Source organism: Herpailurus yagouaroundi, unplaced genomic scaffold (assembly GCF_014898765.1).
Source record: "Herpailurus yagouaroundi ecotype Mexico unplaced genomic scaffold, PumYag 215, whole genome shotgun sequence".
In the NCBI taxonomy this organism is placed as follows: Eukaryota; Metazoa; Chordata; class Mammalia; order Carnivora; family Felidae; genus Herpailurus; species Herpailurus yagouaroundi.
The window spans coordinates 9,096,519-9,124,232 of record NW_024412446.1 but is presented as its reverse complement, the minus strand read 5'-3'; the positions used below and the strand labels follow the sequence as shown (position 1 = coordinate 9,124,232).

Here is a 27,714-nt window from a genome sequence, read left to right as displayed (position 1 = left end):
GCCGGCAGCGCCGGGCGGGCCTCGCAGCGGGAGGAAAGGCGCCCCGGCCCCGACCGGCCCCGCGCCCCGCTACAGGTGCTGGAGCCTGCTCGCCCCAGGCTCCCGATGGCGCCTTGTTCCCTGGCCTTGGCCCCGCAGAGCCCGGCGGGCGCTAGTCCTGGCGGTCGGGGGAGCCAGAGTTGAGTCCCGGCCTGTAGAGAGGCCTGGGGAGCCGGCCGAACCCAGCGAGCAAACAACTGGAAATTATTAATAGTTAATGCTCTTCGTATGGCTCCAGCCGCCTCTTGGCTCAGCAGGGCGGGCTCTCAGTGTGTCTCTGGCTCTCATTTCTGCCCCGGAGGGAAAGAGGACCTACTCCCGGTATCCTCAGGAGATTCGGGGGTGGGGAGACCCCACCCCCTGGCCTGGCTGCTCTGCTGAACAGGCTGTGACCACACCAGACAGGGAAATTCTGCAGTGGGCGCGAACCGGAACCTTGAAGGACTTGGACAAGCTCAGCAGGCTGCCCACGGGCTGTCCGGGGGGGCTGGGGGCTCTCCGGTGGGGGCCACAGCTTCTCATTCATGGCAGTTCCTTTCTAAAAACCAGATTGGGGGATTGCTCCCTTCTTTGGCTTGACAGAGAGGCCCTGAGTGGGAACTCGTTTCAATAGCTGTCAGCTGTAGCTATTCTCAAATCTAGTGCTTTTGCTCACAGAGACCTCCGTGATTATCAGTTACGTATTGGAAGCTCTCACCCCCACCAGCCCCCCTACCCTGGGAGTTTCTGATGGGTGTTTAGCTCAGGGCCTCAAGCAGGAGGTGTGCCTAGACCTAGCTGGCAGGTGCCAGCTCTGGGCGGAGGTGTGTCCTGGCCGGAGGAGAGGCGAGCTCTGTGCATGCCCCACGATGGCAGCCAGTCCGCATCCTGGCAAAAACAAAGGATACTTGTCCTGCCTGGGACCTGTTAAAGTCAGAATCTAAAGTGAGTAGATGTTAGAGGTCTGCTGGCAAACTTTAGCCCTCCTACCCTCCTTACCTCATCATTTTCAGGTAACAGAAAAGGGGCTTGACTCGGTCCAAGTCACATAGCTGGTACAAGGCACCTTGTCTTGGATGGTCCCCAAGGTTTTGTCACTGGAAAAGAAACCTGGCAGGTGCCTCTGTACTGGGAGGTCATTCTTTCATTTAGGGCCTGTGGGAATAGATTACAAAGTCAACGGAGCACAGTGTTAGCTCAACGATGGACTGTTAACAATGGGCCTTGTGAGATGGGCCAAGTATGTGGCTATGTTGATCCCACGATGTGCACACCCCAGACTGCCCTGCCTCAAGTGGGGCATCCCAAAAGGGTTGGCAGTGCCTCTTGGGGTTGTGGCAAGCGTGGGGTGTTGGCAGTAGGAGGACTCAGCACCCTGGAGGGAACTCACCCCCCAGCATTCCCAGGTAGATCCTAAGAACTCTTCCCTAATCCTGGTCAGGTTAGGAAAGGTGTCCGGGAAGATGGCAGTTGCTCCAAGGAGGTGATGGCCTTCAAGGTCATCGGCCAGGAAGAGGTGGAGTGTGAGACTGTGGAACGTTGGCATGTTAGGCCAGTGCCCCAGCTCTCTCCATCAAAGTGTGGTCTGTTGTGGGGAGCTTGGGAGGGGTCTCCACCTGCACCTGCTAAAACCTGGGAGCCCATCACTGCCACCCTCTGAGGGAAACTCTGAAGCATTTGGATTATCCACATTCTGACAGAAGATCACAGAGACATCAAAGCTGCCAAAGTGAGCCAGGGGATCCGAACCTCCTGGCTTTGTGGGAGCCAGGCAGATCAGAGTGATGCCTTCGAGGCACCCCTTCCTCCTTGGCTCCAGGGTCATCAAGCAGCTGGCCCAGGATTTCACATAGTCCTCTTGGCCATCAAAGTGGACCCAAGAAGCATCCACACACTGACCTCCATCCTGCCAAAGTTTTGTCTGATCCCCAACAACAGCTCCTCAAATCTACAGTGGATATCAGGAACTCTTCAAGTAGAGCTCAGTCAGGGCTTTCTGAATCCAGAGGATATCCTTGGCCCTCACCCAGGACAACTACCAAGGAGTTCCCGAAGCATAAGCTGATGGCCCACCACGGCCTCCTTCCCCATAGAGGAACCCAGCATCGACACACACAAGAAACTGGAGGGGCTTGAAGAGGTATCCAGCTCCAGGTCTGGACACTGATGGAGAAGTAGAGTTAGAGACCAGGGTCCCAGACAGACTCCCGTGAAACAGGTGCATCCTCTTCCAATAAACTGCACCAAACTCTGACCCTCTATTGGCTCCCAGCCAATCAAAAGACAAAGAGGAAGGACCCAACTGTCCTTGAAGAGCTTCAAGCTAAGTCCGAGCTGACTGGAAGCCACATGGGGACCAAGGAGAGGGTGGGGAACATCCTGCCTGCACAGGCATCTCCATCGACTCATGGCATTCCTGATGGAGATGAGCAGAGGTTTTCTTACAACAGAAATTATCCAACTTCAACCTGACCACGTGTCCTTCTGGGTGGGAGAGCAGGGGGACTTCCTTTGTAACTCAAAGGGAGCCATGTAGCTCAGACTGGAAATCAGTTGTATTTCCTCAGCCCTGAGCAATGAGTTCATGCTGTAAATGTACTGTGGTCCTTTGGAAGATCCCCACTTCCCTGGGCTCATCATTGTCCTACATCTTATTCCAGATTGCTTTCCATGGGATGTTTCTTTAAAAAAATCTCTAACCAAACCTTGGGAGGGATGATGGATTCCACCTTTGCCCCCTCCTGGTCCACCTTTGAGGCCTTCTTCTGAGGCATAGCTGGGGCACACCTAGAAATCAGGGGGGGAGCTACACGAAACAAAACAAGACCATGGAGCCTGCTTAAGAGTGGACTCTTCTCAAAGCTGTCTTTTCAGAGCGTGCCAGGGCCATTGTCCCCCTGCCTGGTTCACAGAGACCGGTGTCCTCAGAGGACTTGGCTTCTGGCCTGGGGCCTTTCTCAGCAGGGTCTGAGGAAAAAAAAGATGCCTAACAATGATGCCAGTCCTGCATTTTCCCTTTTTCTGCACTAAATTAAGCTGATGGCTGAATGGAGTTGAATCAGACAAGAACAGGGCAGGACCCCCACAACTGCTGCTGTTTATTGTTTTGGAACAGCCTGTCTTCAGTAAACCCAGCCAGCCAGAGGATTAAAATCAGCGACGGCTCCAGCATGCTGGCCTGTGCCCCGTGCCCCGTGCCACCTTGCAGTCCCAGTGCATTGGGCCCTGGAGTTCTGGAATTCACAGAGCAGCGGATTTGCCTTAGTGTTGAATCAGGTCCCCCCTTTCCTTCACATGCACCTGTATCAACCAAAATGCTTTTTTTTTTTTTTAATTAAACTTTATTTCCATAAGTATTTTGGGATTAAGATTAGAGTTTTCAAAGAACATTGAAAGGGACCTGCCATATTCAATAAAAAAAAAAAAAAAAAAGGAACTGAATAAAAAGATATACTCACAGGAGTGTGTGCACAGGCATTGGTGAGGATGGTTTATAACCCTGAGCCCTGACACTCACAAAGGTGGTGTGAGCCACATAGAGCCAAGGGACACCCAAGTTCTGGCTTAGCAATTTCAGGTTGAAGTGGGCCTGAGGGAACAGGTCAGTTCCTCTTCTTCTGTTTTTTTTGTTTTTTTTTAATGTTTTTTTAAATGTTTATTCTTGAGAGAGAGAGACAGAGACAGAGCTTGAGCAGGAGAGGGGCAGAGAGAGACACACACACAGAATCTGAAGCAGAATCCAGGCTCTGAGCTGTCAGCACAGAGCCAGACATGGGCTCAAACTAACAGACTGTGAGATCATGACCTGAGCTGAAGTTGGATGCTTAACGGCCTGAGCCACCCAGGCGCCGACCTCAGCTCCTTTTGTGACCTTTCAACTGGGAGACCACCTGGTCAGGTGGGAAGACACCTGGTCCAGCACAGCTGGTGACACTAACCTAGAAACTGCATGCAGCTTGGGATGGAGTCAGGCTGGTGTCCCCTGGGGGGAGAGCCCTGTGACCCCAAATACGGGGTCCTGATTTGTAAGCTGAGAGCTGTGCTCCCAAATGCTCCCTAGTTACACAGAAAAGGGCCGTGGCCTCTGCAAAATAAAACCCAGATGGGATTTTGCAGAGAGCTGGGGCACATGGCCTCCTTGGACCTGCATCAATACACTTGCACTCCTGGCTCCGTTCTGCATATTCACACTGGACAGGACTTGCAGCCCAGAAAAAGAGCCCTTAGTTGAGCAATTGAAGTTAAGCCCCTTGGCTCCTTGGCTGAAAGGCATGATAGAAGGGTGTGCTGTCACTGTCCCTGGGCAACAGATGGCCGGTCCGCGCTGCCACGCCCCAAAGGCAGCCTCGAGACGCCATGGTGTTTCAGGACCACCCGGGGGCCGCCGGCCTGCCCGGCTGGGTGGGAAGAGATGGTGAGTGGGAGCCCGTGGAGGCGGCCAGTTGGCTCCATAGTGATGGTCTGACCCATGGTGTCCTTCCTGGGAGCCAGGGCCCCTAAGTGCTTTCCTCTCCTCCCCCAAATTCAAAGCAGGATACACGCAGGCAGGAGGCGGCTGTGGTTTGCAGCTATGTACAACTGGAATCTCTTGATACTTGCTGAAGACATTTACGTGCCTTTGAAGAAATGTTTTTCAGTTTTGAGTCTTTACTGAAAATTAGCCAGGGGTGGGGGAAGGACTTGATGAGGGAAGAGAGGTCGTGAAGAAAGTGTTGTCTCCTGTTTTCCCAGGCCGTATCGCTGGGGGGTAACTGGAATTTGACCTTGCACTTTTGCAGGATGACCCCAAGCACGGACAAGCATTTCTGGAAACTTCTGAAGGTGCCTCTCATGTGCTCATAAATAAATCTGGTCATACACATGGGATGCCTGCTATTAATTTCCCTTTTCCTGCCCCTACCGCCCCTGCTTCTGGTTCTGCTAAGTCATGTGACAGTGTCCCACCACGGCCCCCCAGCAGGCTGCCCTTGCGGAGACCACCATCAGCCATGCCGCTGCCCCTTACCAGGCGCTACCCGGAGCCCTGAGGGCCGCTGCTGCCAACACGGGCGGTGGGGGGAGGCTATATTTGTAGTGCGGTCCTGGAGCAGTGTGGCTTCCTTTATGCCTGCTTCCTGCCCTAGGACTCAAACTTGAACCCTGAAGGGCTAGGCCAAGAGGCAAATAGTAAAACAAACAAACAAAACCAACCCCCCCCTTTGAATTCCAAATCTCTCTCCCCTGAGTCAGGCCTGTCCTTCTGGCCCCTTCTCTTAGAGGCTCCGGGGTCCTGCACGGAAAGAGGTTGTCTGGACCTGGGGATGATGAAGATACTCAACTCTAGCCTCAGCTGGGGACCTCTGCTTCACCAGACAACCATCAAATATCACCCAAATCCCATCTCCACGTCTTGTTTTTGAAGACTGAAAATTGGACTCTGATATCCCAGGGAGATCAGCTACCTTCCTTTACATCAAGGCTGTCTGTCTGCCTGGCAGGCTTTTCAGGCCAGAGCCGCCAGGTAAAGGATCAGAGAAAGGGCCTTCTGGTGTTAGTGGGTGGTATTGGAAGCAGCAGTTTCTAGAATGCCAGACACCATCACCTTCCACATCCCAAGACAGGCCTTCTGCATAGGACACAATGCCTGCCTGTCCTTCTATACGCTTGTAGTCAAGAGAGCAGTTAACACAAGCTCGGCCGGGCCTTCCATCCCACACGGACAGTAAACAATCTGGGTTCAGGGGTGCCTGGGTGGCTCAGTCGGTTGGGCGTCTGACTTCAGCTCAGGTCATGATCTCACGGTTTGTGGGTTCGAGCCCCACGTCGGGCTCTGTGCTGACAGCTCAGAGCCTGGAGCCTGCTTTGGATTCTGTGTCTCCCTCTCTCTCTCTGCCCCTCCCCTGCTCGTGCTCTGTCTCTGTCTCAAAAATAAATAAAACATTACCAAAAAAATCTGGGTTCTGGGCTCCTCATTGAAATACTATTTACCAGCAATCTCCTGGCCTTGTTCCACCAGAATGCATTTCACTTCTACTCCCAAGGCTGGTAGCTCTTACCAAAATCCACTTGGGATTCATTTGAGTAAGCCTGCTCTCCCACAAGACCCATTCATTCAACCAGCACCTACCAAGGGCTTACTCTGTGAGAGGCAGAGTGTGGGAGCACAGAGGGGGCTCCACCCAGCCTGGGGAGGAAGGGAGGCGAAGCTTGGGCAAAGATTTCCGGAGGAAGTAGCATGTGTGCTGATCTTAGCACACCAAGTATGAAACAGGTGGGCAAGGAAGGGGTGGGGAGAAGGCAGAAGGAACAACAGGTGAAGGCTGGGAGCTCTGATGGTCTTTGTTGATTACCGAGAAGTAGACCCTAAAGCATCCTCTCTACCAAATGCTACCTGCTTCGTGGTCAACCTGGGGAGCTTTCTGGTGGCCACACCCAGGATAAACTGCCTAAACTGGGGATAAAGGGCATGTTGGAATCCAATCACGTTTCCTTGAGTTTGCCTAACAGTCTTGGACTAGATCTTGAGACCTCGTCGCAGAACTTTGGCGGTCATCTTTCTCTTCTGCCTTAACTTCACTGGGTAGAGAGCACTGAGCGCTGCAGACGGGGCCAGGGCTCCAAGTTCAATCCCTACTGGAGTCAATTAGTTCCACTCCTGGACATGCATTCTGCGAAGGTGATCAAGGGAAGCAAAGGTTAGGGTGGCTGGCTTAGTCTAGACATGCTCTCGGCTGGAAATGCCATGTCAAGTACGCGGCCACAAGCTGTTAGTTTTCTTCTTCACTTGTAATGGGGATTGTTTTGTGACTATATACACTGGCAGATGAAAGGTTAATACTCTTTTAATTTTTTTAACTGGACTCAGTTTAGCTCCTATGCCCCCATTTTCTCTCAATGGAAAACTGTCTTGCTAACTCAGTGTAGTTTCTTATCTTCTGGAAATGACTAGTGGCTTTGGGTAATTAATATTCTTGTCTTTCTCTTTTGCCTGGGTGGCATCTGGAGGGGCTTATAGAACATCATGGCAGCAAGGATGGGGTGGCTGGGATGAGTGCTTGGTCCACGGTCATCTTCCTCTCTCTCTGGCCTCCACTAAAGTATAGCTTGTTTTGCTGGGCCCTGGAATGCTACCTTCTGTTTTCAGTATCCATAGGCCACCTGTTCTGCATCACAGTTGCCCTAGCCTAAGGTATCTTCCAATGAGCTGGCCCTTTCACTACTTCTGGGAACTCAGGGGGCTTGGGAGCTGTCACCTCCCCATGATGGGAGTGTGAGGGACTCTGTGAGGTGCACCTCTGTCAGGCCTGTCTGTCTACATAATACCCTCACACACAGTTTCTCTTCCTTCAGGTGCCTTGTTGAACGCAGGGCTTCTCTATGGGGTCTGTGGTCTCCTAGGTTGATCACTGGAAGCTGGGTAATGGCTTCTGGATCAGGACTTCCCTCAAACTTATGGGGGGTCTTTTCCACCTCCAGAGGGCTCAGCCCAGAGTGGTGAGGTTCTGGATTTCTTTTCAGTGACCTTCAGCCTCTCTGCCTAGTCATATTCCCTCTAGTTTTTCCTTTCCTGACCGTCAAAATCCTCCTTTAAAATGGAAAAAGATACTTATGTCAAAATCCACTGTCCTGTGATGATGGTGTGGATAGTAAGCAAAGTTCTCCAGAATTTTGGCTCTTAAAATTTATTTTTTTAATGTTTATTTATTTAGAGAAAGAGAGAGAGAGAGAGAGAGAGAGAGAGCAAGAGGGCGAGTGTGAGCAGGGGAGGGGCAGAGAGAGAAGAAGAGAGAGAGAAAATGCCAGGCAGGCTCCAAGCTGTCAGCACAGAGCCTGACCCAGGGCTTGGTCCCACGAACTGTGAGATCTTGACCTAAGTCAAAATCAAGAGTCAGATGCTTAACGAGCTAAGCCACCCAGGCGCCCTGGCTCTTAAAATTTAACGGTAGGGGCACCTACCTGGCTGGCTCAGTTGGTAGAGCATGCGACTCTTGATCTCAGGGTAGCAAGTTCGAGCCCCACATTGGGCACAGAGATTACTTAAAAAAGAATTAAAGGTACATGTTCAGAATAAGAAACAAGGGGCACCTGGGTGGCTCAGTCGGTTAAGTGTCTGACTCCGGCTTAGGTTATTATCTCACATTCGTGGGTTCGAGCTCTGCATCAGGCTCTACACTGACAATGTGGAGCCTACTTGGGATTCTCTCATTCTCTCTCTCTCTCTGTCCCTCCCTGACTTGCACTTTCTCTCTTAAAATAAATAAATAAATAAATACTTTACAAAAGAGAATAAGAAACAAAAACAAAACAAAATGCTATCCCAACACTCTTGCGTTGCCAGCCACGGCTTTAAAGACCACTCAAGACTTTCCTCTCTACTACAAAATCACGAAAGTCTATATAGGTCTGAAGCTAGGAATTTAAGCTATTCCATCTCTATCCTTTCCCCCATTCGCACCTGAGGACAATGCACACAGGACACCCTGCCTGCTCCCGGAGTGGTGGGGAAAGTGGAGAGGTACAGAGGAATAGGAACGATGCCCAATTTAACATCAAACTATCACCTCTCTCATGCACAGAGGATAATCATTGCTGTCATGAGGGACCCAACAAAGCACGTCCTCCAGCAGCCCTGACCGTGAAGGAAGCCACAGGTCATTTGCTTAATAAGAAAGCTTTCTTGCAACATGATACGGCACCAGTTGGGTCACATTTGGTTTTATGCAACAAAACCCAAAGGGGAACTTCTGCTTCCTGGGTCTCCTTGGGCACAGCTGCAACCACATCCTTTAGATCAAGGAGCAGGAAAAAATATCCAGGGCAAGTGATGTGGAGAAGTGGGCACACACACACACACCATCGAGGACAGTGTGCAACAAAACCATCTCTGTGGAGGATGTTTTGGTAAAGAGCTAGCAACCTTCTAAATGTGCACATCCTTTAAAGGGGAACAGGACAATTTTAGAAGAGTATCCTACAAAAAGACGAGAACAAGTAAGCAAAGATACTTACACAGAGCCTCACTGATGAGGTGTTTCTAACAGCCAAAGAATACAAACCACCTGTTTATAGATTGATGGGAGGCTAGCTAAATCAACAATGATATATCTGAACTATAAAATACCAGGCAGTCACTTAAATCAATAGATATCTATATGCTGAAGAACAAGATGTCTTAAATTCTGTTGTTAAGCTGCTTACTATTGACTTTTTTTTTGGCAAAAGCCCCTCTTCCCCCCACCCCCCACAGTATAGAGACAAAGTCTAAAAGGAGAGCAGGACTTTTGATATCTTGCCACATTGTTGTTGTTTTCAATTTTTTTATGTTTATTTTTGAGAGAGACAGAGAGCAAGCAGGGGAGAGGCAGAGAGAGGGGGGGGGGGGAGACACAGAATCTGAAACAGGCGCCAGGCTCTGAGCCGTCAGCACAGAGCCTGACGCGGGCCTCGAACTCATGGATCGTGAGATCATGACTGGAGCCGAAGTTGGATGCTCAACTGATTGAGCCACCCAACCCTGCCTCCCCTGTATCTTGCCACACTGTTTTAACTTATTAACAGCAATACCGATATGATGCTTTAAAGAGGAGTATTACTGTTGCAACATTTTATAAGGTAAAGAAAATGGAAGCAGCAGCCCAGGAAACACTCAGAACCATCAGTGTTGCCAGTTAGGAGACAGGAGACTGGCTGGAGTGAGGTTCACACCAGCTCCTTCTGAGAAAGCCTCGGAACAAAGAGGAAGTCCCTGGGCCCAGTCGGGAGACCACGGAGAGGGGCTTCCCCACGCTGAAACCCCACCTCCCAGGCCTTCCGGGGGCCCACAGTCTTGACTTGTTGGGGCAAGTTGCATTTTCTCTTGATTAATAATTCAGAGATCAAGGATCAAGTAACCGTATTGGTTGACGGTGAGAGTTGTCAAGTGCGACTGAGTCTAAGGCTTGGTGATGCAGGAGCCAGGGAAGGGAGGTGGTGCCACAGAGACATGGGGGGTTCCAGGAAGGCGGCTGAGCCTACCTGGGGGTTACACAGGAGCTAATGATGGGACGTGAAGGTAGGCTGAGGGGAAGGACACCAGCTAAAAATCTGAGAAGCCTCCGAAGGCACAGCAGGTGTTTGCACCTGTGATGAATACACTGCCTGAAGCAATCTGGAGTGAAGACCTTGGGGCCTGACCACAGTCAAGGCTCACTCAGGTCAAGAAGAGCCAGTGAAGGAGACCAAGAGGGACTGGAACAAGAAAGCAAGGCATCACGGGGGTTTCGGGAGAATTCCCAGGGAGGGGTGGGGAGGACTCATCAAATAAATGGAGAGTGCACAGAGAATGAAAGTTTAGCAAGATCATCAGCGACCTCCAAGAAACATTTCTGGAAAGTAGCTGACTGGATACCTTCTAAGAGGAAACGCGTGTGGGGGATGCAGGCAGAGGCTGTCCCTCTCATCTGAAATGATAACAAAAACAACAGCAGTAGCATGGGGGCTGGGAGGGTGGTGGGATCATAATGGGGAGAAAGCAAGTGACTGAAACGCTCAGAGCCTCAATTTCCCATCTGCAAAAGAGAATTTGACCGACGTTCCAAAAACAAGTAAACATGCTACCTAATGCTGACGCTCCGATTTGGAGCTTCCCAACCCCAGAGCCAAGCCACCGCTTTAACTAACACACAGCAAATGACCACACCGATCCCCTCAGCAATGGGGCTGTGTGTGGGGGCACCCTGAAGCAGCCACAGTCCCTGCGCCCATCACCTCTGGCCTTAGCACCCCATTTGCCCAAGCGTGAGGTGACAGAAGCACAAATGTTACCATTTCTAGGTTTCAAGTCCCAGGGGGTTGGGGAAGCACCAATACACAGGTGTAACCCGTGGGGTTCGTGGGAGATTTGAAAGAAGGATGGGCTTCCCCTCAAATGGTGCCCAAGCCTCTGCCATCCCTTCCAGTTGGCACGGTTTTGTTCTTAGAGCACAGCTGCCTTGCACTGGGGGCTCCTTGCCTTCTGATGTCCTTCCTTCCTTCCTCCCCCCCTCCCTCCCTTTGTTTATTTTTGAAGGAGAGAGAGATAGAGTGTGAGCCAGGGAAGGGCAGAGAGAGAGGGAGACACAGAATCGGAAACAAGCTCCAGGCTCTGAGTCATCAGCCCAGAGCCCGACGCGGGGCTCGAACTCACGGACCACGAGATCATGACCTGGCTGAAGTTGGGCACTTAACCGACTGCGCCACCCAGGCGCCCCAATGCTTGTTTATTTTTGAGAGAGACAGAGACAGAATGTGAGTGGGTTAGGGGCAGAGAGAGAGGGAGACACAGAATCCAAGGCAGGTTCCAGGCTCCGAGCTGTCAGCACAGAGACCAATGTGGGGCTTGAACTCACAGAGCTGTGAGATCATGACCTGAGCCGAAGTCAGACGCTCAACTGACTGAGCCACCCAGGTGCCCCCACAAGAGTGCATATTTAAAACCTATTCTAAAAACGAAACATTTGGGGCACCTGGGTGGCTCAGTCAAATTAAGTGTCTTGACTCTTGATTTCGGCTCATGGTTTGTGAGATCGAGCCCTGCGTCGGGCTCTGAGCTGACAGTGCGGAGCCTGCTTGGGATTCTCCCTCTCTCCCTCTCTCTCTCTGCCTCTCCTCTGCTCACCTGCTCTCTCTTTCTCTCAAAAATAAATAAACATATTAAAAAACACCTAAATATTCAAAACTGTAACAGTACAACATGCATCCTCAAATGTGTCTCGGGTGCAAACGTACGATGATACAGACCCTTTGTGTGTTAACCTGTGCTGTTAGGGCTGCTCACGTACCCGTAGACCTCAGGATCAAGAGTCCTTGTCACGTCTGTGTAACTGAAGGGTGTCGGGGATTGCAAGGAGGGCTGTTAAAACAGAACTGTGTTAGCTGCAAATTCTAAGCTGGATTAAATCAAGCTTTCTGTATTCTGTGCAACCAAAGCCAAGCACAGAAATAAGTTGGATGCCGGGATTGATAAAGTGTCATCCATCACCTGAGATTTAAAATGCTTTCTATTTACTGCAGTGGTTTCAATGCTCTCTCTCTGATTTGCTTTGAAAGTTACTTGAGGGGCGCCTGGGTGGCGCAGTCGGTTAAGTGTCCGACTTCAGCCAGGTCACGATCTCGCGGTCCGTGAGTTCGAGCCCCGCGTCGGGCTCTGGGCTGATGGCTCAGAGCCTGGAGCCTATTTCCGATTCTGTGTCTCCCTCTCTCTCTCTGCCCCTCCCCTGTTCATGCTCTGTCTCTCTCTGTCCCAAAAATAAATAAACGTTGAAAGTTACTTGAACTTGTAACACGTATTAATAAAATACTTCTGTAGAGTGAGAGTCCCACGTAAAATGGTGTCTCGTGAATTTGAAAGCCACCGGTGTGGCACAAAGAGCATGGGTGGACTGAGACAGGAGTCAGACCCTGGCACCACCACCTGCTGGCCGTGGCAGTGGCGTCCGCCTTCCAGGCCTCCAGGTCCACGTCGACAGAATGGAGCTGGCCACACCTGCTTAGCAGCGATTTTGAACCCACGAGGTAGCACCTCGTATTCAGGATGCAGTAAATACTCAGCAGCTGGTTCCCATCCAGATACAGAGAGCACGGAAGAGTGCAGACCCCTTGGTCCCCCTCACGATCAAAGAGATGATCTGCCTGCCCGACAGTATGGGTAGCTGGGGCTGCAGCCAAGGGCCTGGACGAACCCAGCTGGGACCTCACCTAGAGTGGGCGCCCTCCTGTGACAGCATAGCCAGTCACCTGTAGTGCCAACGGCATGAATACTTTAAGAGCCGTGCCAGGAAGGCAACAGGCATTGGGCACGAGGTCGTGGGGTGTCTCTGTGTGTGAATTCATGTTTTTCTTTCTACAACATTGGCTATTTTTCCGTCTGCCTGCTAATGCTCTTCAGGGTCTGCTCCAGGCAGCCCAGCCACAGTGTTTTAGTTTGGGAATAATTCTGGGGCACGCAGTCTCTCCAGCAGATGGTCTGCTTCCCTTCTCCCCGAGAACCGCCTTTCTTTTCCATCAGCACAGAGCAAACATGCACAAGAAGATAGAGTTTCTCTCCATCACTTCACCTGGCTCTCCTGAAAGTGGCTGCCCGCTTTGCAAATAATTTCCTTGGCCTCAGAAGCAAAGGAAAGTTTGTGGAGAAGCTGTTCTTAATTTCTCACTTTTGAAAAATGACCCCAAATGGGAGGAGGCACGGCAATTGTACAAATTCCATTTGCTTACTGAGCAGAAGCTACCAGAGCCCTGAGATTAAGTGATAAACATCCCTAGGGGACAAAGCGCTGAACCCTGTTTAACTTTAATATCCCTCTATCACTTAGCATTCTCTGTATCAATATCCCCAAAGCGGATTGAAAACCCAGATTATAGGGATTCAGCTGGCCTTGGGAAAGGACTAAACTTCTTTGAAAGGCAACTGTAAAGTAATGCAAATAGCTGGTGAACCTCTGCCTGTCCCAAGATATTCTTACGTAGTTTTTTGGGTATGGTAGGAAAGGGGGGAAAAAAAAAAAAAGAGGGCAGGCAGCAATTCTGCCCCTGCCATGAATGGCCAGTTGAAGTCTGGTCTATGGACACCAGACACCGTATTTAAAGAATTTGTTTGGAAGGGAGCCTTTGGCAACCTTTCTAATTTGCCTTCAGAGGAAACGTGCCACATATTCCACAACAGGCAGCCCAGCCAACACCACCAGGAGGGAGGAAGCTCTTTTCTGTCTGTAGGGTTATCCCTAAATACTGTGGAAATAGCAGCTGTTAGGACAAGGGGAATAGAGGGTTCGGAGAGTCTTAAAACGCTTGAATAAGTTGGATATCACAAGCATGACCTGAAAAGGCAAAGACTTGGGGCACCTGGGTGGCTCAGTCGGTCGAGCGTCTGACTTTGGCTCAGGTCACGATCTCGCGGTTCGTGAGTTTGAGCCCCGGCTTCGGGCTCACTCTGCACTAACAGTGCGGAGCCTAGGAGCCCGTTTTGAATTCCGTGTCTCCTTCTCTCTCTGCCCCTCCCCTGCTCACGCTCTGTCTCTGTCTCTCGAAAATAAATAGACATTACAATTTTTTTTTTTTTAAAAGGCAAAGACTAGCTATCCCGCTGCTCACCCCCGAGGCAGCCTGCACACAGCAGCATGGTTATGTTGTCACCTGGCCATTTTGCTCAAGTCAGTCCAGGGACAGAACAAGCCCTATGGCCACCCACCATCCAGCCAGGCCGGGCACTGGTGGTTCAGGCCTGGCAAGTGATAATGGACATTTACTTCGTTTTTCACGCTGCCTGATGGCTGACAGAGCGTGTGCACGCAACCTGGTCTCCTGTGACCTACACAGTCCTATTAATTATAATCCCCTTTTACAGATCCTGAAAACTAAGGTTCGGAGGACTAAGGACTCGTCCAACGTCAAGTCAAAGTGCCGTGACCGCACCTGGAGACCAGGTCCTTCTGTAGAAATTTCCAGTCTCAGGCTGCTTTTGTTTCAGATGGACACATTCTTCCTACCCTGCTGCTCTCCAGTGGCTGGTTATGTCGGTGACAAGGACGAGAACGGGGCAGGTGAGCCACCTCGCACTGCTCTTCTGGAGGGTTCTAAGGAAAAGTCTCTTTTCTCATCAGATTGATCTCTGGGTAGCCCAGTGAAGTGGGGAGGGGGTGGACATAAAGAATGGAAGCTAGGGGCACCTGGGTGGCGCAGTCGGTTGAGCGCCCGACTTCAGCCAGGTCACGATCTCGCGGTCCGTGAGTTCGAGCCCCGCGTCGGGCTCTGGGCTGATGGCTCGGAGCCTGGAGCTTGTTTCCGATGCTGTCTCTCCCTCTCTCTCTGCCCCTCCCCCGTTCATGCTCTGTCTCTCTCTGTCCCAAAAATAAATAAATGTTGAAAAAAAAAATTAAAAAAAAAAAAAAAAAGAATGGAAGCTAGGTAAGGCTCTTGAAGCCAGCCTAACGGAAGTGCCGCAACAGATTTCCCACCGCTGAAGGAAACGCCAGACTTCCCAGAAAGTTCACACTGCAAAATGCCCACCCACTTATTACGGAACCAGGATTAACTTACTGTGTACAGGACAGAACTCATCTGCAGTCACATGGAAAAGCAGGCTATGACCGGAACAGTAAGCTGGAGAAGGGAAAGTCAACAGGACAGAAATTCAGAGCACAAGAAGGGTTCCAGATCGGACGCAGCACGCTCTACACGTATTTAGAGGTGTCCAGCAGACTGGACGTGCCAGGGCCGCGCTGATGAACGAGTCTGTCTTCGGGCACTGCTTCCTTCGGCCGTCAGGGAAGGGGCGCATCTTCACCGGGGAGAAGGGGAGACGCTGCGGAGGGCCCGAGGTTCACAGGCTTCCTGATTCTTTCCTATTGTCCGTTCTGTTTTCTGTCATCAGTAAGGAAATACACCCTAGCAAATGACATCCAGTAATGCTTTAATTAACTGTAGTACTTTATGCTCCAATATGCACCGCGAAATCACTTCCAGATGGGGGAAATGAAAGATATTTACACAAAAAAGCAGTCCCTTTATTTGAAGGAAATTGATATCTCCCACAAGTATAGAACTTTGAGGGTCTGGGAGGCTATCTATTTTGATAAATACTAGGATCAGACTGGAAATTGAGATTTACGATATAAAATGGATGCCAACTTTTCATGTGTCCGTGTTTCCAAGGCTATTGTTTAAATGGCCCGATGCAGTTCTAATGATTTTATTTTTAGAAATCTGACTTGGAGTAGAGAAGTGTGAAACACTTGCTCTCACCGTCAGCCAGCTACTTATTCTGGAGATTTCTCCTCCTAGGGAGAGGAATTACATTTCCAGCTGTGACCTTTTGGCATTTCCCCTAGCATTCCGTAAACAGGGAGCTAGGTTTCCTTGTCCAACAGCAATTCAGGACGGGCTGGTGGAGCACCCCCACATCAGGCAGCAGCCGCAGACGTGCTTGCTCGCCCTGTCCGGTCCGTAAATGTCACCCTGCTCCCTCGCAGTCTGCTCTCAGTCCTGTTTGATCTGCACCCAAGAGCCATCCTTGGCTTGAGAAAGGAGGCACCTTTTTCTGGGGGCAAAGTCCTAGGTACTAGTTCTTGGTTCTTTAAGAGAGGGAGGAGTGGTGACAGTTTCACTTCCAGAACCGAACTTGGAGGTCCAAACACTCTGTCCACCCATTGTGGTTCCTATCACATGGTTATGATTCAGACAGAAGTTTCTCCGGCCTGGCCACCCCTAAGCCAGCTGTCAGGAAGTCTGTCCATAAAAGTAGATCTTCATCAATTACAAATTACCAATACGTATTTTAACCACATAAAGTGGCTTCAAGTTTTTTTTGTTTTTTGGTTTTTTTTTTTTTTGTTGTTGTTTTTTTAGGAGTTAGAGAAAGTGGGGGGGAGGAATGGGCACAATATCTAATTTAGCTTAATAACAGAGTTCTTTGTTACTGTTTTTATCTCCTTTATATATGTTATTTTGAAGTGACAATCATATATCAAATTTCTCTTTGGGGCCAGGTTGTCAAAACGGCAAGAATCTTAGTCTGTATGGGGACAGCACAATTCTGGCATGGTCCCTGTCATCAACACAAGCTTCAAATTAAAGCCCCTGGATGTTAGCAAAGAATCTTTCCCATGTTGGTACCAGCTCAACGATACAGTAACTACACTTGCTTAGAGAGTTGGGAAAAATAAATCTTCACGAAAACGTGCTACGGGAACACTTTGATAAAGCAAATGTCGCTCTATTGCAATAGTTTCTAACATGGGGGGGTCAATGTTCCAATCACCCACATGCCCAGACCCCCCTCCAGACTTCCTGATTCAGAATCTCCAGGCAACTGTATTTGTAAAATGGGCCCCAGGTGATTCTGATGCGTACCCCCAGTTGAGAAACATGCAGTCTTTAGAAGACGCATATGCGGAATTCAGACTCTATCAACGAGACATTTAGCATAACTCCTACTGACATCTGTGGGCTCCTTGGAGATTACTGACAATGTAATAAATCAAGAAAGCAACTTCCCTGGCTGTGACCACCGACGGGGGGGGGGGGGGGGGAAACAGCGGCTTGACATCTCAATGCGTTACGGAGACGTCCAGAAAACAACTCCTCAGAATGAACCAGAGAGAGAAGTGCGGGTCTATAAACACCGAGAGTGACAAGAACCAGGTGCAAGAGTCCACTGGCTCTCCCGGCTCCCCAGGTTGATGACAGATGGCTGAAGTGCCTGTGCTATTTGGAGATGGGCCCATCAGCCCTTCTTTCAAGGGCAGGAAGAGAATGTTAACCTCCCTCAGTGCGCGCCGTGGGGTGTCACCGGGGCAGCAGGACGGCTGTCCCGGCAAAGTGAAGTCCGGGCAGTGTGCGGCCTGCGCTCGCCCCGTCCCCTCCCCGGCCTTTCTGCACTTTTCTCATTTAGCAATCTTTCCCTAAGAGAGCTCAGCCAAAGGTCACACCTCTTACTTTCTTCTCGGTGTTGTCCAGTTTGAGACGCTCAGCACATACGAGTCATACTGACTAGCAAGAAGAGACTGGAAGCCGGTGAAGAAGTGAGGCCTGGGATCAAAGCTGCGGCCAATGGGCTGAGTCTGGGACAAGGCTGATGGAGGGGAAGGGGCGCCGCACAGACTGGTTGCATTGGAAAACAAGAAAGGGAAAAATAATCAGTTCCTGGTCTGGTTTTCAAACCTTAAAGTTTCCTCCTTTATGGCTGTCACAAGTTTTATGGATTTTCAGGAAACTTCCTCTATCCTGAAAACTCATTTTTGAGCGCTATTTGATATCCCAATTTTATCCTGAGGGCCTGTTATGTGCATTTTCTGTAAAGAGTTCCTCCTTCCTCCTTAGTGCTCTCTCCCCACCTGGCCAACACATTGTTCAGAATTCCTGAACGATGCCGACACAAACGGCGGCGGCCCTGAGGCTGTGGTCCCGGTTAACTGAGGCTCGGTTTCCACTGAACCAGGCAGGTCAGGGCAGCTACCTGACATGCTGCCCGTTCTCATGCTGCAGGATGATGTGGGGACTGAGCGGCTCTAGCGGGCAGCTCTCTTCTGCAAAGCCATGCTGGCTGAGAGCCAGTGGACAGGCAGGGCAGGCCGGGGGTCAGGCTGTGTTCTGGGCTGGCACAGGCTCTGAGCAGGTGTTTAAGGTCAACATTCTGTTCCGAAGGTATGTTGTTCTGGCACCTCACATCACCTCTGTTGTTTCAGATCATTCTGGAAAGTAATGTGGATTTGAAAACACATGGCCAGGGGGCACCTGGGTGGCTCAGTCGATTGAGCGCTGACGTCGGCTCAGGTCACGATCTCGTGGTCTGTGAGTTCCAGCCCCGCATCGGGCCCCTGTGCTGACAGCTCAGAGCCCGGAGCCTGTTTCAGATTCTGTGTCTCCCTCTCTCTGACCCTCCCCCGTTCATGCTCTGTCTCAAAAATAAATAAACGTTAAAAAAAAAAAAAATTAAAAAAAAAAAAAAAAAGAAAATACATGGCCAGGAAGGGGATTAGAGGGCCCAGGCCTCCTGTGCTGTCCCACAGCGTCATCTGAGGAGAAAGCCTAGGACAAGTTTTCTAGGAAAACTTCCTAGTTTCTTCTCACAGAAGGCAATCCCTCCCCTAGAAGTCAGGGCTAGAGTGGGAATAAAGAAATGGAGAAGATAATCTGCTTACAGCATGCAGTGAGTATGCCGAGCAGAACCCTCTCTCCAAGGCAGATATGGGTGTACCCCCATACCCAGGCAAGGAGCCCCAGGGCACAGAGGGCACCTGCTTCTGAGGCCTAGCACATACAGTCTTCCTGGGTGAGACACACAGAGGGACTTTCTCCTGAGACACATACAGAGAGGGGACCGGAGATTACTGAGATAACCTGGCCTAGGCATGACAATACATACCAGGAGATGGATCTAGAAGGAAGAATGCACCTGCTTCCACTGCCTTCATCAGGCAAGACTAACGTCCTACAGCTGTAATTAGCTCAGGCCCCAGACCCAAGCCCACAGAACAGGGAGCACAAATCTTAGCATCTGGCTGCAGGGGTAACCTCCCACAGCAGCAAATGGAGGAAGGGGTGAGATCCAGGGCTTCTACCCATGTTGTCTGGCCAGGTGGGGCAGATAGGGCCACGTGCCAGAAGGTGTGACAGCAGAGGTGAGGCTGTAAAGCCAGTGACGAGCAGCTCAGGAACACAAGTGAACCGCAGGGCCCTTTCACCCACCGCTGCCTCTGCGATAGAATCAAAGACCAACTCTGTAGCCTTTTTATCACCCTGCCCTTGCTTGGCTTTTTGATTAGGACAAGAATTAAGACAGGTCATGGAGAAGACACATGAACAACCCAAATGTCCCAGGAGGTTTCAGGATTGATGATCTGAGAGTCAGGGGGAATGCAGGATTGGTGGGGGGCTTCCAGGCAGCCGGGTGCTGAGGGGCACCAGCCAGGGAAAACAGTGCCCCATGCATGCTCCTACAGTCTCTTTTTAATCAGTTTCTCTAGTTTGCGGATGCGAGAGGATTCCTGTTCTGGTGTCGGAGCCAGTAGTGACAGTGAGCCAGAGCCTTCTGGCCCTGAAGGCGGGGTGGGGAGCCTCTGGCGCAGGAGCTCCAGCATGCTGCTCTGCTCGCTTCTCTTCAGCCCCTGAAGTTGAAAGAGAAAGGAGGGTAATCATGACATCTGGCCCCAGTAAGTCCCCCAGGGGAGAGTGCAATATCTCGTGTGCTGTTAGCCACGGCTGTGCAAACAGCGTAATTGCTCTAGGCTGAAGATGAACACTTCCTTCGGGGGCATTGCCTGCCGTGGGTAGTAGCCTGGGAGAAGAGCGGAGGGAAGAAAAACGGGTGAAAGGAAAGGAGAGAAAGAAGGGGCGGAGAGAAGGGACAGTTCACTCCTTCCGCCCCCAGCCTCTGCTGAGCCTTTGGTTCTCCATGGGGCTCGGAGGTACCAGCAGAGTCAGGAAGTTATTTTGTCCGGGGTCCTTCTCCTCAGAAGACGTCTTAGAATCTGGTTTGTGGCCTGGGGCTAGGCAGATGCACTCTGAGAAAGCTCCCCAGGGGCCCGTATCCAACCCCCTGGTTAGGAACCACCGCGTGTGAGAAGGATGTGCAAGTGTGGACAAAACAAGACAGCGAGCTAACCTTCATGTCCAGTATCTTCTGGAAGGTTTCTGTGTTGCAGTCCGTAAGGAGTTTGATATAGTTGTCAACAAACACCACCAGCGGTTCGTGAGGGGCCATCACTACCTGCAGGGGAGGGAGACAAGAGTGGGCCTGCAGGAAAACTCATGACTGGAAAGCAGGGGATCATTTTTCCTTACTTGCAAGCTGACCACAAAATGGATTCTGCAAGATTTCCTTAAGCGGCAGAAACCCTAAACTCAGAAATGTCCCGACGGCCTATTTCATCTCAACGTTCAATTATAGCAATGTTTCTTAAATTTATTAAAGCATAAATATCACCTGGATTGCTTTTTAAGTGTAGATTTCTAGGTGCCTCCCCTGAAGATCTGAACTCAGAGACCTGGGGTGGGGTCCTCCCACGTGGTTTTTAAGTATCGGGACCATTTGTGAAACGCTGTGCCGGAGAGCCTCCTGTTCTGAGATGGGGGTTCGTGATACCTGCTCCTACTGTCCCAATGCATCTTTATCCCTAAGGAATGACTCACAAAACCCAAAGATCTAAATGGATTTTCTCAAGGACAAAAATCCCAAAGTTGCCTTTCAAGACTTAAAACCTGAACTTCATTTAACTACATGCACTTAAACTGTCAATTAATCTACAAACAGAAGGAAACTGAGGGCATCACAATCTTCAGATCCATTCCGCTTTGGTTTTGGAATGCAGGAACTCCTGAGAATGGACCAGAGGGTGACAAGCCGTATTCACTCAGACACTCCCTGCAGATCGCTCCCCAACTGCACGCTCCCCTCTCCGGTGAGTGAGCCAGCTGGGGGAAGAAGCCGATTAGGCCGCTTCCGGTTTCCTCCGGCCTGAGCTCAAGGTCTGTGCAGGAACCTCACCTGGTCCCACTGATGGGACATAGCTACTCTACACTCCCGCCATCATTCAAGCCATTCTGTTTGGGAGACAGGCCTGATGAGCTTGCAGGCCCTGTACTTTTAGGAACATTTTAGGATAGTTCCATTTGTTCTCCAGCCTTCTCCCCTCCCCCAAACAGGCCCCCCTCTCTTCTCAACAAGTGCAGGTGAAAATCAGATGCAGGTGCTCAAGGCTTCAGACATTCTCCATATCATCACCCCACGTATAATAGTTTGTTAAATGGGGCCTAAAGCCCCCGTTAAAGCCTATTTGCTGGTCAGATTCAGTTACTGCAACATCTGCTTGGAGTTCCTGGAAAGTTGCAGGGTATAGAAAGCTAAAGAGGTTTATGTGGGAAAGTGAGCAACTGATAGCTGGGCTAAATTCCTGCTGAGAAGTAAAGAGATCCTTGACTCAGACACTGATTCACAGCGACAGCCCCACCTAATTTCCAATCTTGGCCAAATCCTACAAGAGGATCCCATTACAATGAAAAATTCATTTGTCACAAAGAATTACTGATCCCCTGAGTAACTGTCCACTGACTTTCAACAATCTCTGATGAGGCCCAAATCTGGCTAGCCAAAGAATGTGGACAATCCTTTGGGGCTGATGGGGACAGCCCTCATCTGTACTTTCAAAACCAGTAGTCCTTCGAATAAACCACCAGATAACCAGCCCCTTTTAATAGAAACCCTGAGGAAGACACAAGACCCACCTTGAGTATCATTTCTGCCCGGGTCATGCCTTTCACAACAATTTTAGTGTAACTGGCAGGTGCTTTCCTCACCACCTGTGAGCCAATGGAAGGTAGATCAAGCAGGACCATCTTCAAGGAATGGGTGTCCAGCAGCAGCTGTGGGAATGAAGCAGATTACTAGCCACTTCATGGGGACACAGCACTTAGTATACCTATACTGATGAATACCATTTTCCTGGGGCGCCTGGGTGGCTCAGTCAGTTAAGTGTCTGACTTTGGCTCAGGTCATGATCTTGTGGTTCACAAATTCGAGCCCTGCGTGGGGCTCTGTGCTGACAGCTCAGAGCCTGGAGCCTGCTTCGTATTCTGTGTCTCCCTCTCTCTCTGCCCCTCCCTGCCCCATGCTCTGTCTCTCTCTCTCTCAAAAAAACCAAAAGCAAAAGCAAGCATTTTCCTGATTTCTCCATTCTTGATGGAGAGAATTTGGAAAATAAACAGAAATATAAAAGGAAAAACATTTGTTACATACAATTCCCATTACCCAGGAAAAAACCAAGATGACACAGTTAAATGTTGGTAAGAGAGTAGATCTTAAATGTTCTCACCACAAAAAAGAAATGGTAATTATGTGACAGGATGGAGGTGTTAATTAACGCTGTGGCGGGAATCATTTTACAAGATATTAACGTATCAAACTAACACACTGTGTATCCTTTATACTTACACAATGCTATATGCCAATTATATCTCAATAAAGCTAGAAAAAAATGTGGTATAATTTCTGCCCGTTAAAAACTAAATTAGGAGCACCTGGGTAGCTCAGTTGGTTAAGCGTCTGACTTCGGCTCAGGTCATGATCCCGCAGTTCCTGAGTTTGAGCCCCGTGTCAGGCTCTGTGCTAACAGCTCAGAGCCTGGAGCCTGCTTCGGATTCTGTGTCTCCCTCTCTCTCTGCCCCTCCCCTGTTCCTGCTCTGTCTCTCAAAAATGAATAAACGTTAAAAAAATTTAAAAAAAACCTATCGCTTAAAATAAAATGAGGCTATATCAAAGGTACATAAGCAAAGGAAAAAGTCAAACTAGAAAAGCGTATGTGCGGTACGGGCAAAGGAATACCATTCAGAACACATAAAGATTCCTATAAATCAACATGAAAAAGATCAGCAACCCCAAAGCAATAATAACACCAACAGTGGAGCAAAGATTTGAACTGGCAACTCACAGAAGCAGAAACTGAAGTGCCTACAAGGCAAGTGAAATGATAGTTAACCTTATTAGTAATCTAGTAAATGCAAATTAAAACCACAATTGTATACCATTTCATAATCATGAGATAGGCACAAGTAAAAAGGCTGATAATATCAAGTGTTGGCATGGATACAGTGCAATGAAATTCACACTTGTGGTAAGAGTATAAATTAAAGCACTTTGGGGGGAATTCAGTAACATTTCCTGCGTGTGCATGTGCATAACCCATAACACAGCCCTCACACTTACATCCTTGAGAGAAATTCTTGCCCCTGTGAAAAATGTTCCCTGCATCTGCTGTCTATAAAAGCAAAAGACTGGGCGTGCCTTGGGTGGCTCAGTTAGGTAAGCGTCTAACTCTTGATATCAGCTCAGGTCATGATCTCATGGTTCATGAAATTAAGCCCCTCACTGGGCTCTGCACTGACAGCATGGAGCCTGCTTGGGATTCTCTCTCTCTCTCTCTCTCTCTCTCTCTCTCTGCTTCTCCCCCGCTTGCTCACACACATATGCCCTCTCTCTCAAAATAAATAAATAAACATTAAAAAAAAAAAAAAAGTAAAAGCAGAAGACTGGAAACAATCTAAATGTCCATCAACAGCAGAATGAACAAACAAATGGTGGCATATTCGTGCAATGGAACAAGATACTGAAGTTGAAATGAATGAACTCAAACAACATATATCAATGTGGTTAAATCTCAAAAACACTGTTAGGCAAAAATAGCAAGTGGGGAAATGATACATTTAGTACCACTTGCATAAAGTTTTAAAATGCAAAACAAAATCACGTGTCATTTGAGAATATATACACACGCAACATACCAAAACACACACGGGAATGATAAAAATCAAGATCAGAATAATGGTTACCTTTGGGCACGGAGGGAGGGGAATGGCAGGGTAGAGTCCACAGCGGGCTTCGGTAGTAACTGTATGATTTCCTTTATAAGAAAAACTAAAGCAAACTACAGCATGTTAAGATCTGACCGAGCTACGTGTTACACCAGTGTTCCCGACACTAGTTCCTGCACTTTTGTTAACTGGGAATATTAATATTTTCTTTTTTTTGTCACTCCTTCTCTGTTTTGTTTTTGTTTTATGGAATGCTATTTGACGCTTGGTGAGGATTCAACTTTATCTTCCATGTAGCTAATTTTCAGAGGCTTGTCAAAATCAAAGCCATGTCTTAGCATTATTTGTCGGTGGGAAAAACACGATTAGGTTTTAAAACACATGGGGATACTTCCTACTTTTTCTACACTTCCTACTTCCCAGAGATATATTATATGCATAAATAATTGTATAGTCTTAAGTGACAGGAAGAGTTTTGAAGGAACGTGATATAATTCTCTGGGTCTCCCATATCTTGAGAGAGATGACATTTTCAGTCCCTGGCCAGTCACAATAAAATTCTGTTCTCACCAGACAGCTGAACAGATGGGAGACCTTGGTCTCAGGTTTTACAAAAAGCAATGAAGTCAGAAAAGGCAAGAGTTAGTCTGACAGACTTTGCAGCTGTCTGTAGGAAGTGCAGGTGAAAGGCCCCATTTATCATGAAAATCTGCTGGTTTTCCCCGTCGAAAATAGCTAGCAGTCCATCTTCTTAGGCATGAAGCACTGCAGAAAGAGATGGACATCAGCCAAATTTGTTTGAGCCTCAGAGAAAATTTTTGGGGTGCTATAGCTCTTGTTGGTGTGCTCCTGGGGCGTAAGGCTGGCCAGCACCCCATGCCCGTGAAAGGTCATCACCCAGCAGCAGAAAGTTTGGAGGGTTCACTTCTGAAGCCTCCTACAACTCTTGGGGGACATCGTGACTGGCACTAGTGATGAAAACCTTAAGAAGAGAAGATCAAGGCACACGCCTAGAAGGCATAGAAGCCATGTGCACACTGCTAAGTTCTTCTTCAATGAGGTGGTACAGTTGAAGATACAAGGAACAAATGGACCAAGGTAGGAATGGTCCAAGGAATGGACCAAGGTGAGGAGACATGCCATTTCTTTTCTTTAAAAAAAAATTTTTTTTTTCAACGTTTATTTATTTTTGGGACAGAGGGAGACAGAGCATGAACGGGGGAGGGGCAGAGAGAGAGGGAGACACAGAATCGGAAGCAGGCTCCAGGCTCCGAGCCATCAGCCCAGAGCCCGACGCGGGGCTCGAACTCCCGGACCGCGAGATCGTGACCTGGCTGAAGTCGGACGCTTAACCGACTGCGCCACCCAGGTGCCCCTTCTTTTCTTTTTTAAATTTACGTCCAAGTTAGTTAACATATAGTGCCCTTTTTCTTTTTCTTGAAAGATTTTACTTTTAAGTAATCTCTATGCCCAACACGGGGCTCGAACTCATAACCCTGAGATGAAGAGGTGCATGCTCCACTGACTGAGCCAGCCAGGCGCCCCTCCTTTCTTCCCCTTTTAAATTTAGATGAAAGCTTCATACAGTAAAGTATAGGAAAACCAAGTGTATAGCCTCATAAACTTTTACATACATAGACATTCTACTGTCTAATTAAAGATAGAGGACATCTGTGGTATTCCAGAAGGCTCCCTCATGTTCTCTTCCAGTCAGTGCTCTCCCCGCCTTCCCGACAAAGGTAACTACTCTTCTGGCCTCTGTATTAGTTTACTGCTCATTACCCTGCTATGAGCGTTCTTGTACATGTCTTTGGTGCATACACCCTCACTTCTTTGGGGTGGAATCTGCCCAACGTAGAATTGCTGGGTCATGGGGTAGACAGACAAGTGTTTAACTTTAGTAGAGGTGGCCTAACAGTTTTCCAATGTGGCCGTGCCAACCTCCATTCCTACCAGCGATGTATGAAAGTTTCAGATGCTTCGCATTCTCACCAACACTTGGTATTGTCAGTCTTTTTACGTTCTGGCCATTCTGATATCACTGTGGTTTTCATTTACATTTCCCTGGATGACTAATAATACATTTATTGGCTTTCCAGGTATCTTCTTTTTGAACTGCCTATTTAAGTCTTTTGCCACTTTGCTATTGGTTGATCATCTTTTTCTAATTGATTTATTAGTTTTTTTTTTTAGTGTTTTTTTTTTCAATTTTATTGAAGAATGACAAATACAGCTGCATATATTTAAAGTGTACAATGTGATGACCTGGTATGCATATATACTGTGGAGTGATTACCAAGATCAAGGCAATTAATCGTTTTTGTGTGTGTGTGGTGCTAATGCTCACAACCTGTTCTTGGCACATGTCAAGTACATAAAATACCTATTATTAATTATAGTCACCATGCTGTATGTTAGGTCCTCAGAACTTATTCATCTTGTTACTGAAAGTCCGTACCCTTAGACCCACATCTCCCAATATTCCCTCTTCCACCAGCCCCTGGCAACTCTCATTCTATTCTCCAAGTCTATGATTTTTGGTTTTGTTTTTTTAGATTTCACATATAAGTGATATGTCAGAGGTTTTAAAAATATATTGAGAATGAGTACTTTGTTAGTTGTATGTATTGCAACTATCATGTGCTACTCTGTAGCTTGTTTCTTGATGAAAATAAGTTCTGAATTTTAATTATTCCAAATAATCTTTTCTTGGGCGATCAGTACTTTCAATGTTTTGTTAAGGAATCTTTGCCTAACTCAAAGTCATAAAGATATTTTCTTATATCTTCCAGAAGCTTTATTGTCTTATCACTTTTAGAGCTTTAATCCACCTGGAATTGATTTTTTAAAAGCTGAGATACAATTCGTATATAGTAATATTCGCCTTTTAAAAGTACAATTCAGTGTTTTTAGCTAAGTACATTCACAAGGTTGTGCAACCATCACCACTATGTAGTTCCAGAACATCTCATCACCCCAGGTGGTAAGGGGTAAAAAACCCCTTACCCCTTTGCAGTCACACCCCTTTCTCTCCTCCCCACCTCTAGCCCTCACCAACCATGAATCTACTTTCTGTCTTTTAGATTTGCCCATTCTGGATATTTCATGTAGACGGAATCATACAGTACATGGCCTTTTGTATCTGGCTTCTTTCACTTAGCATGTTTCCAAGGTTCATCTGTGTTACAGCAAGAGTGAGTACTTTATTCCTATTTATGGCTGAATAATATTCCCTTGTGAGATTATACCACATTTTGTTCATCCACTCATCAGCTGGCACACGTCTGAGTTGTTTCTACTTTTTGGCTACTATGAATAATGCTGCCATAAACATCTGTGCACAAGTTTTTGTGTGAACGTACTTTTTCTATTCTTTTGGTTTTATATCTAAGAGTGAAAATGCTGGGTCATATGGTGACTCTATGTTCAACTTTTTGAGAAACTGCCAAAGCTTCCCAACAATGGCTTCAGCATTTTATATTCTGACCAGCAGTGTATGAGAGTTCCAATTTCTCCATGTCCTTGCTGGAATGGATTTTTTTGTATATGGTGTGTGGTAAAGGTCAAGATTAATTTTCTTCCCCATATGGATATCCAATTACTCAGCACTGTTTATCAAGAAGACCATCCCTCCCTAGCTGAATTACAGTGCCACCTGGTCATAAATCAAGTGTCTCTATGTGTGTGGGTTTATTTCTGAACTAGATTCTGTTCTGCTGGCCTATCTGTCTCTGCTGCCTGTACCACACAGCCCTACTAAAAGAAGTCTTGATAGCCTGAGATTTAAGTCTTACAACTCTGTTCTTTTTTAAAAATAGTATTTTAGGTATTCTTGGTCTTTTGCATTTCTACCTACCTTTAAACCTTTTTCAAATGTTTATTTATTTTTGAGAGAGAGAG

General features: G+C 48.3%; 1 protein-coding gene across 1 annotated transcript in view; it reads right to left on the bottom strand.

The window, feature by feature from the left end:
- Positions 1–19,187: 19,187 nt before the first annotated feature.
- Positions 19,188–27,714, bottom strand: part of VPS53 (VPS53 subunit of GARP complex) — a 135,172-nt gene continuing 126,645 nt past the window's right edge. Inside the window, exons 20-22 of the mRNA XM_040455461.1 lie at positions 21,733–21,870; positions 20,114–20,218; positions 19,188–19,616 (exon numbers count right to left, since the gene is read on the bottom strand). Coding sequence (XP_040311395.1) covers positions 19,446–19,616; positions 20,114–20,218; positions 21,733–21,870 — 414 coding nt within the window. The 3' untranslated portion in view covers positions 19,188–19,445. The remainder of the gene's footprint in view (positions 19,617–20,113; positions 20,219–21,732; positions 21,871–27,714) is intronic.